The 21,320-nt window shown below is 54.6% G+C and overlaps 2 protein-coding genes across 2 annotated transcripts in view; one reads left to right on the top strand and one right to left on the bottom strand.

Moving 5' to 3' along the window:
- The first annotated feature begins 133 nt into the window (after positions 1-133).
- LOC122391925 (RNA-binding protein with serine-rich domain 1-like) lies at positions 134-1,650 on the top strand. The gene is made up of 4 exons (XM_043386267.1): positions 134-273; positions 480-632; positions 975-1,258; positions 1,628-1,650. Coding segments are annotated over exons 1-4 (462 nt in total). The 5' UTR covers positions 134-271.
- A 6,165-nt stretch (positions 1,651-7,815) lies between these two features.
- LOC122391924 (inositol 1,4,5-trisphosphate receptor-like) overlaps positions 7,816-21,320 on the bottom strand; it is a 50,005-nt gene continuing 36,500 nt past the window's right edge. Inside the window, exons 9-20 of the mRNA XM_043386266.1 lie at positions 16,066-16,226; positions 15,546-15,711; positions 15,134-15,283; positions 14,787-14,931; positions 14,418-14,574; positions 14,011-14,128; positions 13,458-13,633; positions 13,005-13,160; positions 10,423-10,573; positions 9,977-10,124; positions 8,127-8,290; positions 7,816-7,974 (exon numbers count right to left, since the gene is read on the bottom strand). Coding sequence (XP_043242201.1) covers positions 7,816-7,974; positions 8,127-8,290; positions 9,977-10,124; positions 10,423-10,573; positions 13,005-13,160; positions 13,458-13,633; positions 14,011-14,128; positions 14,418-14,574; positions 14,787-14,931; positions 15,134-15,283; positions 15,546-15,711; positions 16,066-16,226 — 1,851 coding nt within the window. The remainder of the gene's footprint in view (positions 7,975-8,126; positions 8,291-9,976; positions 10,125-10,422; positions 10,574-13,004; positions 13,161-13,457; positions 13,634-14,010; positions 14,129-14,417; positions 14,575-14,786; positions 14,932-15,133; positions 15,284-15,545; positions 15,712-16,065; positions 16,227-21,320) is intronic.

Raw genomic sequence — 21,320 nt, 5'->3', positions numbered from 1 at the left:
TACCTGAATACCACTACTCACATCCAATGAAAATCTTTGTACTTTCACTTATGACGTCATATTACAACAAACAAATATTGAAAGACCGTCATAATGGAATGGCGCGTATGCGACAAAACCTACTTCACCGAAATTCGCACGCTCCTTTGCTCGCAAGGCGTGTGTGTGGTCTTTGAGGGGAATGGGTGGATGATAATTATCATTAGCTAGTTCATAGTTGCATTTCAATACTCCTGCAGGCTCCCTATTTTTCTCAACATCTGCTTGAGACATGTGAGTAGCTGCTTTTATCTGATGTTTTAATCAATCTGAATCGATGGTTGTGATCCAGATCCTCTGACCGGCATTGATGTCAATGTAATGCTTTATCAAGTTTTATGGGACTTTTATCATGGTAATTGGATCCATGTCGAGTTTCTTCTGATTCCATTTCACTAACTTGCAGTAAACCCTTCACTCTTGGTGCTGTTGTCCTGCAGGGCTCGTGACCGCAGTGAGAGCAGCAGCTCAGGCTCTGGCTCTGGTTCCGATGACGAAAAGAAGCCGGCTGAGAAGAAGGAGCGTGGTCGGGAGCGAGAGAAGAAGAAGAGAGCTAAAAGTGGTAGCCCTTCTTCTAGTGACAGCAGCCGCAGGTCAGTCTTTAATCTCATCTTGAGCTGTGAGATCATGGCTTCTGTCACCTACTACTGACTGCACTGACTCAATCACTGGTGCTGACACTTCTGACAAAGTACTGACAGTACTGACAGTTGACAGAGACACCAGTACACTCACTGGTCTGGCACTCACACTGCTGACACTGTGTGTGTATTTTTAAGTGTTTTCAATCAGTGCAGTACCTACCTACCTACTGTGAGAGTGGGTTTGGTGGTTGTGGAAAGTACCTATCGATGAGGATCAGTTACCTGGCGTGTCTGCTGAGGAGGGCGTCTGGTGGGATTGTCGACTGACGCTCCCTCTGCTCCGTCCGGCAGCTCCTCGGCCAGCTCCTCGGGCTCTTCTTCCAGCAGCAGCAGCGCCAGCAGCCGCAGCAGCAGCTCGTCCAGCAGCAGCTCGGGCGGCCGCTCGGGCCGCGGCCGGAGGAAGCCGGCGGCCAGTCGGCCCGAGCGGCCGCCGGCCGGCCGCGACCGCGAGCGACGCTCCCGGTCGCGCAGCGCGCCGCGCCGCAAGGCCCGCTCGCCCACACCCAAACCGCTCAAGATCCACGTCGGTCACCTGACCCGGAACGTCACCAGGGTCAGTCAGCGGGGGAGCGGGGGTATAGTCGGGATATGGGGGGATGGGGGTCGGACAGTCTGCTCAGACTGGTGACGTCTCAGACAGTCTGCTCAGACTGGTGCCGTCTCGGACAGTCTGCTCAGACTGGTGCCGTCGGCCGTACAGGGGATCGGTGGTGGGCTGGGTGGTGACTGGTGCTGGTGATATTGCCGAGGGGTGCTTCAGTGGTGGCTGGTGACTGGTGACACTGCCGTGTGAGTGGTACAGTTGGAGTGGTGGAAATGGTCTAAATCCATGCATGTACAGGCGCCGGGCCGGGCAGCACGAGTCGCTGCATTAGCAGATTAAAGCTGCCAGTACGGGTGCGGTGCGCGGCCGCTGACGTCTGTCTGGACGTGTGTCACCGCAGTCCCACCGGGCCGCGGACAGTGACGGGCCCCGGACACCGCCCGGAACACCACCACAACACGCCACAGCCGGGGGACACCACGGACCCCGGAACACCACCACAACACGCCACAGCCGGGGGACACCACGGACCCCGGACACCGCCCGGAATACCACCACAACACGCCACAGCCGGGGGACACCCCGGACACCGCCCGGAATACCACCACAACACGCCACAGCCGGGGGACACCACGGGCCCGGACACCACCCGGAATACCACCACAACACGCCACAGCCGGGGTACACCACGGGCCCGGACACCGCCCGGAATACCACCACAACACGCCACAGCCGGGGTACACCACGGGCCCCGGACACCGCCCGGAATATCACCACAACACGCCACAGCCGGGGTACACCACGGGCCCCGGACCCCGCCCGGAATACCACCACAGCACGCCACAGCCGGGGTACACCACGGGCCCCGGACACCGCTCGGAATACCGCCACAACACGCCACAGCCGGGGTACACCACGGGCCCCGGACACCGCCCGGAATATCACCACAACACGCCACAGCCGGGGTACACCATGGGCCCGGACACCGCCCGGAATACCACCACAACACGCCACAGCCGGGGTACACCACGGGCCCCGGACACCGCCCGGAATATCACCACAACACGCCACAGCCGGGGTACACCACGGGCCCCGGACACCGCCCGGAATACCACCACAACACGCCACAGCCGGGGTACACCACGGGCCCCGGACACCACCCGGAATACCACCACAACACGCCACAGCCGGGGTACACCACGGGCCCGGACACCGCCCGGAATACCACCACAACACGCCACAGCCGGGGTACACCACGGGCCCCGGACACCGCCCGGAATATCACCACAACACGCCACAGCCGGGGTACACCACGGGCCCCGGACCCCGCCCGGAATACCACCACAGCACGCCACAGCCGGGGTACACCACGGGCCCCGGACACCGCTCGGAATACCGCCACAACACGCCACAGCCGGGGTACACCATGGGCCCGGACACCGCCCGGAATACCACCACAACACGCCACAGCCGGGGTACACCACGGGCCCCGGACACCGCCCGGAATATCACCACAACACGCCACAGCCGGGGTACACCACGGGCCCCGGACACCGCCCGGAATACCACCACAACACGCCACAGCCGGGGTACACCACGGGCCCCGGACACCGCCCGGAATATCACCACAACACGCCACAGCCGGGGTACACCATGGGCCCGGACACCGCCCGGAATACCACCACAACACGCCACAGCCGGGGTACACCACGGACCCGGACACCGCCCGGAATACCACCACAACACGCCACAGCCGGGGTACACCACGGGCCCGGACACCGCCCGGAATACCACCACAACACGCCACAGCCGGGGTACACCACGGACCCGGACACCGCCCGGAATATCACCACAACACGCCACAGCCGGGGTACACCACGGACCCGGACACCACCGCAACACGCCACAGTCGGGGTACACCACGGGCCCCGGACACCGCCCGGAATACCACCACAACACGCCACAGCCGGGGTACACCACGGGCCCGGACACCGCCACAACACGCCACAGCCGGGGTACACCACGGGCCCGGACACCGCCCGGAATACCGCCACAACACGCCACAGCCGGGGTACACCACGGGCCCCGGACACCGCCCGGAATACCACCACAACACGCCACAGCCGGGGTACACAACGGGCCCGGACACCGCCCGGAATACCGCCACAACACGCCACAGCCGGGGTACACCACGGGCCCCGGACACCGCCCGGAATATCACCACAACACGCCACAGTCGGGGTACACCACGGGCCCCGGACACCGCCCGGAATACCACCACAACACGCCACAGCCGGGGTACACCACGGACCCAGGACACCGCCCGGAATACCACCACAACACGCCACAGCCGGGTACACCACGGGCCCGGAATACCACCACAACACGCCACAGCCGGGGTACACCACGGGCCCGGACACCGCCCGGAATACCGCCACAACACGCCACAGCCGGGGTACACCACGGGGCCCGGACACCGTCCGGAATACCACCACAACACGCCACAGCCGGGGTACACCACGGGCCCGGACACCGCCCGGAATACCGCCACAACACGCCACAGCCGGGGTACACCACGGGCCCCGGACACCGCCCGGAATACCACCACAACACGCCACAGCCGGGTACACAACGGGCCCGGACACCGCCCGGAATACCGCCACAACACGCCACAGCCGGGGTACACCACGGGCCCCGGACACCGCCCGGAATATCACCACAACACGCCACAGTCGGGGTACACCACGGGCCCCGGACACCGCCCGGAATACCACCACAACACGCCACAGCCGGGGTACACCACGGGCCCGGACACCGCCCGGAATACCACCACAACACGCCACAGCCGGGGTACACCACGGCCCCGGACACCGCCCGGAATACCACCACAACACGCCACAGCCGGGGTACACCACGGGCCCCGGACACCGCCCGGAATACCACCACAACACGCCACAGCCGGGGGACACCACGGGCCCCGGACACCGCCCGGAATACCACCACAACACGCCACAGCCGGGGGACACCACGGGCCCCGGACACCGCCCGGAATACCGCCACAACACGCCACAGCCGGGGTACACCACGGGCCCCGGACACCGCCCGGAATACCGCCACAACACGCCACAGCCGGGGTACACCACGGGCCCCGGACCCCGCCCGGAATACCACCACAACACGCCACAGCCGGGGTACACCACGGGCCCGGACACCGCCCGGAATACCACCACAACACGCCACAGCCGGGGTATAGTCGGTCAAATATGTATCTTTCCCGGCCGGCCCTCCCCAAGCTGGGCAGGTCGGTAACTTGGCTGAATCCGCCGGCCGCTGCGAGTACTACGGAGGGGAGGGGACAGGTTGTGCGGTTGCCGCGTCGGCCAATGAGCGCGGACCTGGCGAGCGGGCTGGGGCCACGGCGTGTTGACCTAATATGGTCAAAGGTTCATGCCCTGCGGGTATGGTCTGCGGCCAGCTGGCCCACTGACTGAGCCACAGCACCGGGTCGCGGAAAGGTTTCGATAGGTATCTGAATTGGAGAGTGGAGACCGTTAGCTTGAACTTGAGTGTAGTCGCTCTAGGTTTGAGATGCCGTATCACTGCACCGTTTTTGAAAAGGGTGAATTATTCAGTTGAGTGATGAGGGTAGAACGGTTGCAGAAATCTTTAGGAGGGTTGGTTTAGGAGGTTGTTTTAGGAGGGGGCGGTTTTACGCCCCCCCCCCCCCGTCTAACTCGACTCCTGAGCGTCGTAGAGACAAGCGGTAGGCGGCGTTCGAAAGAGCGATAAAAAACGTTTTTACTTCTGATACTTTTTCTTAAATAGCTTTTGATCCAGACAAGATAAAGGATCGATTCGAACGTCATCGTTCTTAGCTTGTCAAAGCGCATCGAAAGCTATATCATGTGACCTCGAAAGGTCAAGTTGAAAATTTGACCTAAGGTCAAGGTCATGACCTGACTGAAATAGGTCATGTTGCATATCATTCGATCCGCATTGATCAGACAAACATGATAAACGTCGAACGGAGTCTCTATTTCTATTCACTCAAAAGTTATTGCAGAAAACCCCCGCTGGTGACCTCAGGTGACCTCGGATGACCTAGTGACACCTTCCAAAGGTCACCGGTGACATCTTTCGGTAGAATGACCACCAGGGACCTGCAACACCATGATCCTGAGTATATTGTGTGGATCGGGTGGCATTCAGATGAAGTTGAAATTTATCCCATTGACTTATAATGGGGAGGTTGTGAGATTGACCTGACCTCAGGTCATAGATAAAAAATCCGAGACATACATTTTGTGGATATTGTCACCCTTACTAACTCCTGAAAGTTTCATATCGATCGGTCAACAGTTGTAGCTTTGGTGCAAGTTCAAACTTTTTGTGACGTTAGGTCACTCAAACCGACCTGTTGACCTGACCTTAAGTCATATAAGGTCAAAATTCGCACACAGTATGCGCAATAGATGGAAAAACAGGTATGCAAAATTTGGTGGCGCTGCACGCCGCCGTTTTTCGGCTATCTGCGAAAAACCTGGGGGGGGGGCGCAAATCGCCCCCCCCCCCCCGGCCCGGCGCAGGTTAAGATTTTCAGTAGATATGGCTTAACGCTTTCCCGTTAATGCCAAAAAAAAATGAAAAAAGTTTTTGCTTTATCAAAAAATAACCGGTCATAATTCGATTAAATATTTCTCTTGCGCTAATCATCATATCACCAAGCATTCAATCGTATCAAGAGCAACCATCTTAATTTTTAGGTCAGCGACCCCTGTTGAAACACCAGATAATCCTTTGATAGCTCATAGCACTCAGTCTACAATTTACACGGCGCATGAAAGCACAGCCATCATTAGACCATCGCGCTGCCCTCACATTCGTTAGATTCCTCACGCATCCGCTTGCTCGCCTCTCCCGGCCAGACCCGCCGGAGCACCCGGCGGCGAGGCCGTCCAGTGCTGGTCTGCGGTCACTCTCCAGCCGGCCGCTGTGTAGCTCCGCCCCCCGCGCGTGACGTCACAGGGCCGCCAGAGCCGCCAGGGCAGCTGGGGTGTGGGCTCAGCCAACTATCGAATCCAGACCGTAGCGCCACTTGGCGGCCGGGAAAGATACATATTTGACCGACTATACACTACGGGCCCGGGCACCGCCCGGAATACCACCACAACACGCCACAGCCGGGGTACACCACGGGCCCGGACACCGCCCGGAATACCACCACAACACGCCACAGCCGGGGTACACCACGAGCCCCGGACACCGCCCGGAATACCGCCACAACACGCCACAGCCGGGGTACACCACGGGCCCCGGACACCGCCCGGAATACCGCCACAACACGCCACAGCCGGGGTACACCACGGGCCCCGGACACCGCCCGGAATACCGCCACAACACGCCACAGCCGGGGTACACCACGGGCCCGGACACCGCCCGGAATACCACCACAACACGCCACAGCCGGGGTACACCACGGGCCCCGGACACCGCCCGGAATACCGCCACAACACGCCACAGCCGGGGTACACCACGGGCCCCGGACACCGCCCGGAATACCGCCACAACACGCCACAGCCGGGGTACACCACGGGCCCCGGACACCGCCCGGAATACCGCCACAACACGCCACAGCCGGGGTACACCACGGGGCCCGGACACCGCCCGGAATACCACCACAACACGCCACAGCTGGGGTACACCACGGGCCCCGGACACCGCCCGGAATACCGCCACAACACGCCACAGCCGGGGTACACCACGGGGCCCGGACACCGCCCGGAATACCACCACAACACGGCACAGCCGGGGTACACCACGGGCCCGGACACCGCCCGGAATACCACCACAACACGCCACAGCCGGGGTACACCACGGCCCCGGACACCGCCCGGAATACCACCATAACACGCCGCAGAGCAGGTCGGGCGGGTATCGACACGTGTGTGTCGGTTCACAGGTCGTAGTATGTCCGGTACCCGGGACTCGGCTGCTGTGTGATGTAGCGTTAGAGCCGGGCTGTGGGGGTGTGTGAGCGACCAGCCCCGTCCGCTGGGCTGGGTGGCGGCCGCAGCACGCGCTGCAGCTGACACCCCGTCCACAGAGCACCGGCTCGGCCGACCGCGCGGAAAACATACGGTGCACCGCTGGGGGGCCGTGGGGTGGCCCGCACACAAACAGGTGGCGTTGCTAAAAAGATAGCATTGCTCGCAACTTTGGTATGCTGTTAGAGAGCGTCCAGTCCCGCACAACTCAGTTGAGTGTCGCACGTTTCCGTCGTTGTTGTCAGTGCGTTCGGTCCCCCTGAGGGAGGCGCAGCCGGACGGCCGGCGGACCGCGGAGGCCGGCGGCCAGGGCGGCTGGGATCCAGCGCGTCTCTCTCTCTCTCTCTCTCTCTCTCTCTCTCTCTCTCTCTCTCTCTCTCTCTCTCTCTCTCTCTCTCTCTCTCTCTCTCTCTCTCTCTCCTCTCTCTCTCTCTCTCTCTCTCTCTCTCTCGCCCTCTCTCTCCTCTCTCACTCACTCACCCGCCCTTACCTCCACCCTCCCCCTCCACCCTCCTCCCCTCCACTCACCCCCCCTCCCCTCCACTCACCCGCCACCGAAGATGTCCTCGGCCTGTACGGCGATGCGTTCGTCCACGCGCGGTCCGCGCACCGGTCTGTCGCCGCCGAACACGCTGTCCCACTCGCGTTTGTAGATGGACAGCAGGCAGCTGATCCGGTAGTCGAGACGCACGTCCATGATAAACTGAACACGAGAGGAGAGGGAAGGTCAGGAGATGCCAAACGGCACAACGGACACGTGGCAGCATTAAAAACCTGGCCATAGCCCCACACCACACCCCTGTCCCCTACCATCACACTCAGCAGCTTCATCTCACCTCCACACTCCCTAGTTACCTGCAGTATCTCGATGATGTTCAGTTTGATGTCCATCACGAGCGTGTCCTCTCGTTTGGTAGCCGCCTTTCTCAGGCTGCCGCTGCGCGCGGCGTTACTGCCCAGTGTCAGCTGTGTCATCACCTGGCCCATGTCCGTCAGAGACTTCAGCACACCGCTCTTGCCTGCCGGTCGGCGGGGAAGGGAGCGTCAGGGTAGGGGGTCGGCTGTCGCTCGGTGGTTTGGTGGGGTGGGCGCCGGGGGTGGGTGGGCAAAGAGCTGGGTTTACATGTCCGCGCGGCGCGCAGTGTCAAATGTGAAAGTCAACGATTGGCAAGATGCCATACGGCAGGTAAAACCATGTTCGATTAGCCGTTTGGTAAGTCGTTCTTCGATAGTTCCTGACCTACGCTCTTGGCCTATGGGAAATAAATAAGCTACAAATTTTATGCATGCTGCTTTGAACATTTTGACCTGCAATTTTTTTTTCGGCAGTTGTTAAGCTTTCTGGTAGCTGTTGATTTTTCTTTTATATGGCCACCGAGACTCGGTCTGGCAATTGTTCTAGCAAAATACAAAAACCAACAGTCATGCTGGTGAGAATACACATGCACAAAATGCGACAGACGACACCGATTCGAAAAAAAAATATCACGCGGATTCAGTGCGGACAGCGAAGGGAAGATTCAAAGACTGATATAATAAAAGAAGACTGTGTCTAAACGCTAATAATGCGGTGCGATGAACTAAATACCTACTAAATAGAAGCCAATAAATGAGCAAGCACTAAACTGCGAAATGCCAAACATACAGCTTAGGGTAACCTAGCCAAATACATACATTGTGGACGGCGAGCGCATTGTTTAAGTGTTTCTAAGTCTCAAATAAAATTGAATAACGGCGACGAACTATAACCGTGCAGCACCTCCAAACAACGAGCGTAGCCACAAACGACGAAGAAACACAACAGTGACGCAACATTTCAATCGTAACTACACACAACAACAATCAGTTTGACATCAACATGCCGGTTCGAGGTGGGGCGGTCATGCCTCGCTCAGTGTCTCGCCCACTCTGGCCATGCGAAGACAGGGGCTCCTGAAACTCAGACAGAGCTGACGAATGCACCGTGGCGGTCTCTCACCGTCGTCCATGTCGAACCCCCCGTCAAAGCCGAAGCTAAGACTCTCGTCGTCCACTGGCACTGTTGAACGGTGGGCGGGCGGGGTCAGGGACCGGCGACGGTCGGATGGAGGACAGTTATACTGAGACGGGGATACCGCCGCGGAGGGAGCGTCAACACGGGGGGGGGGACGCCAGAGCTAGACCGGCACTAGCACCACCATCAATCAACAGCAACAAAACCTTCACCATCACCGACACCGTTACAACCACCCATCACAGAATCACCAGACGTGTCGTCACCGCCATTTCCAGCAGTATTAGCACCAACATCACCACCATCAGCGCCAGGAATCAGCAGCACAGGCATTTTCCACAAAGACAAGAGCATCGTTCAGCTAGTGCCGGAGATATCTAACGGCGATCGACCGGCCGGACCCGATCGCTCGGAAACAGCACCACTAATACGAATGGCGACGGCTGTCCACGATCATTTGTCTCAGTATACAGGGTGGAAAGCGTGGGGGCAGGGATCGGACAACACGAGAGTAACAACTATTAATCTTCTCAGCAGTCAGCTGGAAGAAATACTGAGTGTGGAACGGATGAAATTTATGGATATTGAGGGCGCTGAGTGGGCATCCAACACCAGAACTGCTACTGCTTGATGATAGTGATAATGGCAGGACCCCCAGGAGCTCATGATCAAGAGAGGGGGTAGCTAGGGGTGTGTTAACAGTGTCTCTCACCGCTGATCTCGGCGCTGCTTGGAGAGTCGCCGCCGTGCAGGCTCTCCGTGCTGCAGTCCAGGATGCTCAGCAGCGTCTTGGTCAGCCGCAGGAGGTCGCTGAAGCTGTAGAAGCCGAAGTAGATCAGCTTCATCGCCAGCTTAACCACCTGCGGAGACGGAGCGCGGTGGGAGGTTAGCATTCGGACTTACGGTGCGACACTTTTCAGTCAGCGTTTGGGCAACTCAATACCATGTAACATTACATATTAGGACAAACCAAACTCACTCAGTAAAACACCAAACTAATAAATCACCAAAAACTTCGACGGATGTACAAGAAACTTCGAGAGAAGTCGTTCGCGTCAAAGCTCTCAAGCCACCACTACGGGCTGCCAAGGCGACCTCTGACGCTGCCGCCATCGCGTACCTCAAACATGAGCTTGCAGTTCTGCTTCAGGTCCTTACCTCGAAGGTGAGTTTGTTCTGCTCCGGGTCGGAGAAGCTCCACATGCGGTTGACCACGTTGCAGAGGTAGTTTTCGACAAAGTCCATGGTGGAGCCGAACCGGGCGCACACTTCCTCCCGGCTGTCTGATGGCGTCCGGCTGCTGTCGTAGCTGCCGCGTGAACCACAGGGGCGTCACATGGGCGGCACGGGCGGCACGGGCGGCACAGGGGATGCCACAGGGAGTCACGGGTACAAGGGTGTCAAGAACCATAGCGGGAAATGAACGTGACGAGGGTGGTGGACGGAAAAGGAACGTGGAGCTGACAGGAGAGATGGCGACAAAAATATGAGAGTTTAGACCAAGACGACAGAAAGAAAACGTGACAAATGGTCGAGAAATCAGATGAAGTAAAAACTTCGAAAATGATTGGAAAGTTGACTTGTATGAAAATGAAACGATCGACACAGATCTTCAGATTGCTGGTCTACGTGTTAGTGAGACTTCGAAACACTCCCCTAGACTAGAGCTGAAATCCACGCAGTTCACGCAGAAGGAAGCACCCAGCCCCTGGACTGGGTCGTGGTTAGTAGGAAGAGCTCACGCTGGCGGCACCACCAGAGTATCCGTCTCGGCCCGTCCTCTGGGTCAATGGGGCCACGGTACACGGGTCGGTTGGCTACCCACACAACCCACAATGTGGGGAACGCTGGGCGGACGATGGGGTAACGCCGGCACTGCACGGTTGAGACCGAGTGGGAGCCGCAAGGGCGAGCAAACACGCTCACTTTCACAAACAGCACAATGTATAATTACATGGGGGATTCAGAACTCCGCTGAACTTTATCCGTTAGAGACACTGACGGCAGATTGACCCAAAAACATTCAGCAACTGGTGACCAAATCACAGCGATTGTGATAGGAAGACACATCAAGGCTTATTCATTAAGCTTCCATTTAGCTTGACCAATGAACGTGAAGCTGGCCAACGAAAAGGGCAATGTGGCAGAAGGTCAAACAGCATGCTTGGCTAAAAGCACAGCTTACAGAGGGCGATATGTCGAGGCGAAATGGAACAAGCATGAAATACTGACGTCCACAAATTCGAATGAACGCAGCAAACCTTAGCAGGCACGGCACAGAGGCTGGCTGGGGGTACACGACACTCGCCATGCCAAGGGTCCGCGGGGCGGCACATAAAACACCGCAGAGTAGTCTACAGAAATAAACCATGCACCATTACCCTGACCGTTAGGAGTGTGTGAGAGACGAGCCTAGGAACAGAGAAAGAGCAGGGGAGAAATCCCCCAGTCAGAGACGAGCGGTGTGTGTACGAGTGTGGCAGAGAGGGAGAGCAGGCAGAGGGAGGGAGCCAGGGAGAGGGAAGGAGCGGCTCTCCGACAACCCGGGCAGTCTGTACAGACACCAGTCGTGCGCCTGCCTCGCTACCTATCACCGGCCAGTACACATCAGAAGGGTGACGTAATAAACGTGACGTAGTGATGTGCCGCGTCTGTTTGAAGTCATGTGCTGATTCGTTAAACACGACCGGGAGAACTCATTAGATCCATGCTCTTGCGAGATGTGCGTTATTCCACCGAAAGGCCCTACACCGGGAGTCTGAACCATGGGGAGGGATCCATTACCAAGCATCACACTCACTACGTTTCCATGACACGACTAAATCGATTTAGCGAAATTTCGCGTGCGTTTTTCTCGAGGAGGAGAAAGACAACTGAGCTGAGACGATTGTTAGAAACAGGAATGTCAAAGAGCGAAGGCATCATCAGACGGATAAAGGTGTACGGACTACGGACAGACGGACGGAGGAAAGAAGAAGAGCAGTCAGGAACACGAGCAGGATGACGATCGAGTTACGTCCGCGTGAACCCAGAACAGCTTTGGTTTTGGCGGGGTCATCAAACTGAAGAGTTCAGTAGGCGTATCTTTGCTGATAAGAGTCGTAAAAAAGCAAGGTGGGGGAGGGGCAGTAAAACAATAGGTCAAACGGACTACATGGCACCTTATCCAAGTGCTACTGGACACTGGACAATGGGCAGGCCGGCGAACGGGTACGGTGCTGTGTGTAGTACTGTGTGAACTACGTGCACGTACTATCTGCCTAACAGCATTGTAACCAGTGCAGTGGTGGACAAGATCCACTATCAGTGCGGTATGAGTGATAAAGAACATCCAGCTGGAGACGGGCCAGGTGTGAGCTAAATAGAGCCTCAACGTCCGAGTTCGGTGTGTTCATAAACTGAACAGAATACATGACAGATATTACTGATATACACCTACTGAATAATGCTGACATACAACACGTACGATACAAACTACACAACAAAAAAATCCAGAACACACGAATAAACAATAAACATTGTCAACAACAATTCGTATTTCAACTCGGCGCCGTCGTGACACCAACCGTTCACAAATAATCTACAATCGGCTGACACAGTACGAACTACTAGCTCCACCTGCCCTCACAATCACACCTTCCTCCGTGCCCTGCCCGCTCTGGCTGTTCTCCCAGCACCCCATCCGGTGGCTGTCCATCACAAGGCTCCCCTCCCCGCCCCGTCCTGTCGTCAGTACTCACTCGCTGATGGTCATACTGGTCTGGATCTCAGACCAGAGCCGCGCGTACTTGACCGTGGTGACCTGCTCCTGCGGATCGCGGTCGGCGTGCATGTGCAACATTAGCCGCGTGAACGAGGCGCGCAGCTCGAACGGCAGCGTCTCGTCCGACATACACCTGTCGGAGACAGACAGACATACAGACGCGTGAACGAAGCATGTAGCTCGAACGGCAGCGTCTTGTCTGACGTACGCCTGTCGGAGACAGACAGACAGACAGACAGACATACAAACGCTACAAAGTATGCGCCAGGCGGATGACCGAGACAAATATAGATATGCATTTAACGAATTTATGTCACCGTCACGTGACAATAATTAGACTATCATATGACCTGATTCCCAATGCTTTCCATACGGCTGTTTAACAAAAAAGTGCGTCCAGGCCCGATTCTGAGAGCGGTCCGCGTCTGACCTGAGTATGAGGTCGATGCCGAGGTGGGGCGACAGGCTGTTGATGGCCAGGTACTGTCGGTCCAGACACATGTTGGAGAACAGGTCCAGCTGGTGCCGGTAGTACTCGAGGATGTGCCGGTCCTCGCTGTTACCGCTGCGCGCGCCGGCCGCCAGCTCAGAGATCAGACGACAGAACTGCATGCAGGGCGAACAGAGGGTCAGTTAGGTACGAGGACCCGCCACACTGCGCGGTACCTCCGTCAGACTGGGTGACGGGCCGGTTGTAAGGTTAGTTATCAAATAGACGGTGAACCGAAAGCACGCCATGATGAGATACAAGTTCTAAGTGGAATAACTTAGATACAAGACGGCGGAATCGAGCGCTTCGCTCAAACAATAGCAAAGGTGGCCAGGATCTGGGGCCCTTGAAAACAACCTGTCTCAGGTCCCGACCGTTACCAGTGTTCAGTTATTTTCTTCCCATTACCTTCCGTATTCCCTCGGCCTCCGGCCGCTACCTGTCCGTGTCCTCGAGTCCCGGTACCCGTCCCTTCTCCCTCCCTCCACGTTACCTGCCCGTGCCCTCCCTCCAATTCGACGTCCTCCACCTCCTCCACGGTGAGCACGGGCTCGGAGCTGTCGTCACCGTTCTCCACCACCACCTCCACCTCCATCGGCTGACGCTGCAACCTGTTGAACAAACAGAATGTCGAGGTTGAAATTAAGCGAGGCAGAGACGTCACATGAAACGTTATGCACAATACAAGGCAAACAAAGATCTGTCAAAATGTCGTGAGTTCAAGGAAAACTCGACTGAATGTCGAATCACAAATCAACATGGCCTGGAAAACAAAACATCGCGTTTCGGCGCGATGAGCGCCGAAACGCGAGGAATATTTTCAAAAAGATTTTGAGACATCCGACTGTGCATCGTCCAACTGAATCAGCCTCCACCCGCCTTTACCTAACAGCACCTTACCGTGTCTGTATGAGAATGTCCGAGTTCTTGGGGCTGAGTACCGACTTGCAGATGAGCTCCTGGGTGGCGGCGATGGCGACCTTGTTGGAGATGCACAGGTGAGACAGGTAGTCCAGGTAGCGCGGCTCCCACTTGTTCATGTTCTTACGTACCAGACCTGTCGCAGGGTGCGCAAACGCGGGGACACGCCAGGCCTTGTAACTAGGTGGAGCGCACATAATCAATCGAATCATCGGTAGCCAATGAGTACAAACCAAGTCAAACTGAGCTACCCAGAGGACGAACTCCTCATCCTTTTCAATGATTGAGTCACTGAAGATCTGTGATTTTAGTCCGCTAAAGACACCAGTGCAAGATCCATCAACGTACCGACGAACGTCTCGATCTCGTTGGCGGTGATGTGTTTCTCGAGCAGCTTCCTGTTGTTGTGCAGCAGAGCCGTGATGGTGTCCTCTGCCAGAATGTCGCACCCGATCTGCTTCTGCATGAAGCCGAAATGCTTGGCGATGTGCTCCTGTGGATGGTGAGGTTGGACCGGTCAGATACAGGCCGCAATACTGGGATGACCTACGCCATGGAGCCATGGAGACTTCTGACTTATGAAGATGGGCTCTGGGCTCTGGCTCTGATACATGTCATGCAAGTACACATAGACGTCTCCCAACAGCAGCTTCCCTGTAAATCTGTTGGCGGATTTGTCGCATTTACGCACGTACCTGGTTTTTGCGGTAGTCCTGCTGGCTGAGCCTCAGTATCCGGTAGCAGAGCCGGAAGATGTTCTTGTAGGGCAGATGGCGCGGGTCGCTCAATTCGTCCAGCCGTAGGAACGGCGCGTCGCTGTTCTGCTGCTCACCGAACGACGGCACCTGAGAGGCGCGAGCACACGGGATATCAGCAGTAACACCGGCCATCAGCAGTCGGAGGGGAAAACAACGGCATATCTCACGGCATGCAAAATGTAGAAAACGACTCACCTACCTCACCTTGAACATTGAATACTTTACAGCTAAAAACTAACAGCAGAGTTGACACTTAATTGGCATGCATGATACTTGCAACACTTGTCTTCCATTTCGAATAACCCCCAGAAGAAGCGACAGCGTGCTCACCAAAATGCAACCAACTGACCCTCAGTATTTTGAAGATGTAGTCGATGATGGACTGTTCTCGGAGCAATTTCTGCCGGTCCCTGTTCGGGTGTCTGATCACCAGGTCCAGCGCGTCGGTACGGTTCTGCTCCGTCTCCCGCATGGCGATAAAGTAGATGATGTCCTGCAGCAGCTGGATCACCATCCTGACGGAGACGAAGACGATGTCAGACGCTTGAAGGTATAGAGACGTCAAAAACACATAAGATGCCCCGTCCAAGGCGTCGTCACCGGCACTTACTAGAATCGATTGCTTCTGACAGGTCATGCCATGCACGATTATCAGCGACGCAACTTAATGCGAAGATAATTGTACTGAAGCTTCTCTATCATGCGACCATGAAAAGCACGTTGACAGCCCAATGACGAGGCAATTTTCAAACAATGGGCTGACATCTATCGAGAGAGCCGAACAAGCTGTAATGACGGGTCGAGGCGGTCTCGGCGCCTTCATCTTGTTATAGAGCAATCTGATCCGATCACGCGGCCGTTCCACTCACTTCCGCTCGTTGTTGGTGATCATCCCGGTCTCCAGTTTCTCGCTGAAGCCCTGCAGCACCTTGCAGGCGTCGTTGGCAAAGTCCAGGTCGCGCACCTCCTGTGCGGACACGGGTACCAGCGCGAACGCCTCCTTGTCCTCCTTGACAGCAGCCAGGCCGACCTGTCGGGAGGAATACGGTCCGTTCGTAAACCGATTGAGTCGCCAGACCGGCACAGTGTCCTTTTCACGGGCTTTACGAATATCGGCACATCACGTAACCCAAGAGCATATTCACTTCTCCGTCCATACCCATTGCATTATTCATCATCGTCCGTCTGTTGTCCTGAACTGAAAGACTATAATCCATTCAGACTCTTGATATCGATCATTCACTCGCTTCCCTCGGCGAGGATGATCCCATCCACCCGCTCATCCCATGCCTCTGAACATCACATTGTTCCCCCTCCTCAACCTCTCCACCAGGGCGTATTTTAAGGGATTTTCACTGGGTCGGCAATCACAATTAGGGGCGGCATTTTGCACTCATAGGGGCGGCACTTGGCATCTGAGGGGGCGGCATACCTACTGATATTTAATGACCAAAAAAGACACGTTCGACGGTTCTTTTATAATTCTTCCTAAGTAATGATTTCAGATTCAACCTAAGCTCAGCGGTATTACGTTTATTTTTCCGGGATTTCCGGGATTCCGGGCGTTTTATGGCTCTATCTAGAACAGTGGTCGGCAGGTCGCACGAGTGTGCCCACTTTATGGGCGCTGGACGGGGCCATTACCCCCACTTGTCATATACCCCATTGCTTACACAGCAAGGGTCGCTGATATTCGGCCATATCCTTTGACGCCTCTATTTTTCTGCATAGGTATAAATAAAATGCAACACAATTAACTCTCTTTTTTATGGAGAGGGAGAGCGGGTGGAGTAAGGATTAACTCATACATTTTTTATTTATTAGTTACTCGCGTAATGAACAGCGTATTGCAACGATACGTTCATCCCTCCCCCCCCCCCCCCCCCAGGTTAATGAATGTTATACCTACCTACTCAAACATTTTCGCGACCCCAGTGACATTGTCATTGAGTTTTTGAAATTTGAATGACCTTCACTCGGTAACTTTCTCTCCGGCTCGGCCGACGGACAAAACGCAAGCGAAGACAATGCGGGGAGTCCGGTGCTCTACCAACTGAGCCACGGAACAGGCAAATGCTCACCATAGATATACCGACTGAACGATCCCTTTATAACTTCAGCGATTGATAAGACAAACAGTGTGTAACTGTATATATAACCCTCGCCGGCACAGGCCATTTTGGGTCCTTCGACGGCACAAGGGGGGGTTGGTTGGCACGACCCCCCCCCCCCCCTCGCGTTTGGCCCCTGATGGAGCTAGAGCTTCGCAGAAAAAAAAACGAGCGTGTTGCCCGTCACGAGAGGAAGCCAATGATACCCAATTTCACGGTCCTAGGTCATCGGTTGACCTTCCAGGTCAGGTCAATGACCCAAAAATCGGGAATATCGGGACATGTTTGAAAGTCGTAAAGTGTGGCTGCTAAGGGGTTTTCCGGGGTGCTGATCACAAATATCGTGTTAGTTTTGATCACAAATGATGTTGTTAAGCGTTTAGACCAGGTCGGGTCAGGTCAGGTCAGGTCAGGTCAGGTCAGGTCAACCGGTAGGGGTCGTACCGGGTATTCGTAGTACCTGTCATCCGCCTCTGACAGCTTCGTAACATGTTAAGAAGGCACCAAAACTACTTCGTAAATGTTTAAATAGTTGCTAAATTCGAATTCAGCTCCAAAAACTAGCTTAGAAACATGTAAAACTCGAAAAAGTGAACCGAGGTCATCAAAGGTCAATGACCTGACCTGACCTTCAGGTGACCTTGAAACCCACCCTAATGCATGGGAGCAACATCAAATCACATGTTTGAACGTTTGAAACCACGAAAAGCTTGCAAACGCGCGGTTAATGCGAGCCGACATACGCCGAATCTTTATTTCGGCCAAACATGGTCATGGAAAAGATGTCACAGGTCAAAGGTCATTGAAGTCAGGGTCATAAAATTTGCAGGGTAGGTGTAAACTTGATCAATTCGAGGGTACTGAAAGTTTCGTTGCGATCGGCCGCTTTTTACGCGAGTTATTCGCGAAAAACCTTAGGGGGGTTGCATCAATAAAATGCAACACAATTATATTTTTTGACCTCGGTTCACTTCCTCTGCCGGCGATGGTTAAAATGTAAGTCTCGAAATTGCGATGTCTCTGACCAAATGCAAGGACAATTTTGCGACCCTTCCATTAGGTATAAGGAAATGGGAGAAAATCAGGGCATGTGCCTCTTTTTATAGGTAGACAAATGTCAAAGTTAACGAATTTAAAAATCAGAAAACAATTAAAAATGACACACTTAATCGGAAAATTGCCACCCACGACCCCTCGTTATGTCCTTGAGGTCATGTCAGGTCATGGTAGGCCTCCAGCAGTTTTTTCCAATAACTTCTGATAGAGACATGCGACATGCCTGAGCGATGAAAACACCTTACATAGATGATTTCAGTTTGACGATACAAATCGACTGATATGCAACATGACTTTTACCAGCCAGGTCATGACCTGGACCTGAGCTCAAATTTCCCAAATGACGTTTGAATGTCAAATTATAGTTCATTCGACGCATCTCGACGAGAGGAGCACAGTACTGAAAAAACAATGTCATAACTTTCGTGAGTCAATAATTATTACAGTAAAAAGGTTCTTCATTAAAACAGCTCAGTAGAGGGGCGGAGGGGGTCCACTGTCCCCTCCAACCCTCCCCGGCCCGGCACGGATTAAACAAGTTGTGCTCTGGAGGTTAAGCCGTTGATGTTAGGTCAAGTCTGAGGACTTCATAGGAACGTTGAAGAGCTATCGAATGCGCTTTTTCGCGGTGCTGTAGTTCTATTCTTCCCCGTTATGCGCCAGTTGTCAATAAATGTTGAAACAGACAACATTTCACCCACATTTCACCTTTGATGACCTCCGGTCACCTGATATTTGACATTTGACTTGACCTAACCAAAGCACGGTTAACCAACTAACCCAAGTAGTTTTTGACACTCTTTCGAATACCGCTTACCGCGTGTCGCTACGTGGCCTAAGTAGCCAAGTTATAGGGGTCGGGAGGGGGGTTTAAACAAACTCAGCCCGGCGCCGGTTAAGGGAAGGCACTATCATTTTGGGGGCGCTGCAGATATGCTAAGGGACGATAGCATCATTTTGATTTTTGAGGCGCGCCACCAATTTTTTTTTTAGGGCACTTAAACCACTTTGAGGGGCACCACCGACACTGTGAGGAGCGCAATTATGTCTTTGAGCGTTGAGGGGTGGCACCATTACATTGAAGGGCGCCATGTGAGCAGTGATGTGGGGCAAAATGACAATGAGGAGCGCCTCCGATACTTAACCCTCGCCCGCACATGCCATTTTCCCATCCTAGAACGCACATGGGGGGGGGGGTTGCCACCCCCCCCCCGCGCCATTTCGTTCCTGTTGGAGATAGAGCTTAGCGGTAAAGACCAAAAAGATTCTTTGGGAAGCGACGAATCCAATGATACCCAGTTTTACCTTCTCAGGTCAGTCATTGACCTTCCAGGTCAGGTCAAACTAAAAAAATGTTGCTGTTTTGGGTCACCGTTGGATATCAAGTGCGCTGCTTATCAAATACCGATGACGATGCTGTTTTCTGGTGCCAAGCCAGCTAGAACCTCTTTGTCACACTACCCGACCAGAACTTTGCTGCTCAGGTCATTTCAGGTCAAGTTAGGTCAAGGTCAATTATACTGTTTGTATGTCTGTGTGTGTCTGTGTGTATACTGATGTGTGCACCGATTGTTTTTGGGTCCATATTACATGAAATCATGATCTGAGAAGCTTTTACCAAAAATGCAGTCAAAAAACTTCACAAGAAGTAAATTCAGCTTGCCTAAAACGCAATTATCTTAGATGACCTAGGTTGACCTTGACCCTGACCTTGACCCCTGTACATCGTCGAACAACATGTTCCATGATAGGTGGGAGGTAAGACTGGCAAAAAAGGCCGAAATCAGGGTGTCAAAAGCTCACAAGGCCCATGGCAAACGCAAGATGTTGAGAATTGGCCATTTGGGTCATGACATGACCTGAAAAACAAGGTCATATCTCCGAAACCAATAATCACAGAAACTTGAAATTTTTAGTGGACATCAAGAAAGGATAGAGGAGCAGCTATACGAAAAATCAGCCTTCTAGCTCTAAAAATGTTGAGTGCAGAGCAGAAAGACTACCTGGGGGGGGTGGCAACCACCCCCCCCCCCCATGTGCGGGCGAGGGTTAAAGAAGAGACGCCAACATTACTCGGGGGGGGGGGGCAACATCACTTTTATTTTTTGAGGACGCCACCCACATTGTAAGGGGCGGCACTGTAACTTTAAGGACCGCCACGGATACTTTAAGGGGCGGCTCCATCATATGGAGGGGCGCTACAGATCGTTAACCCTAGAACGCCTAGGGGGGGGTTGTATCAACCCCCCCCCCTGAGGTTTTTTCGAAGTGCACGTTAAACGGCTTGTCGTAGCGGGCTGAAATTTTCAATACCCTCTGGGGCAACCTTTGCGCATCTTTTGCCGAAAAAAAATTGATCGGGTCATGTCAGGTCACGGAGTTATGACGTCATAAGAGGTACAGCCTCCGGCCGGATTTTCACAAACTGAGTGCCAACGCCCGAGGTTTCCTGCCGGTGGTACGGACATCGGTTGATGGATCGTGATGAAACTTCCCATGCATGTTGGGGCAAGTATTGGCTATCATATGGTATGAGAAATTTGACCGGGTCAGGTCAGGTCACGGAGCTATGACGTCACAAGAGGAACAGCGTCCGGTACTATTTTTGAAAAGCGCCCGAACCACTATTTTGCTAATTCTTGTCACCTCAATGGGAATATGCAGCAATATTAGCTTCTATAGGGAGCAAATGGACCTCCCAAATCCAAAATACAATCAGATTTCAAAAATTTAAATTTTGATTTTTCGAATTTCTGCCGCCGACTGTGACCTTGCCGACTTCCGGCGCTCCCAACGCGCCATTTTTAGAGCTAGGGAAACGAAATACATACCAAACGATAGAGAATTGATCAAGGAACACGATAGTGAAGGTTTCAAGTCGATATCTCCCACTGTTTTGCCGCAATCGCCGCGGAAAGTTGAAAACAGTCTATTTTTCCGAAAATTTGACCTTTGAC

This window comes from Amphibalanus amphitrite, unplaced genomic scaffold (genome assembly GCF_019059575.1).
Source record: "Amphibalanus amphitrite isolate SeventyFive unplaced genomic scaffold, NRLGWU_Aamphi_draft 000462F_arrow, whole genome shotgun sequence".
In the NCBI taxonomy this organism is placed as follows: Eukaryota; Metazoa; Arthropoda; class Thecostraca; order Balanomorpha; family Balanidae; genus Amphibalanus; species Amphibalanus amphitrite.
This window is presented reverse-complemented; position numbering and strand designations above follow the sequence as displayed.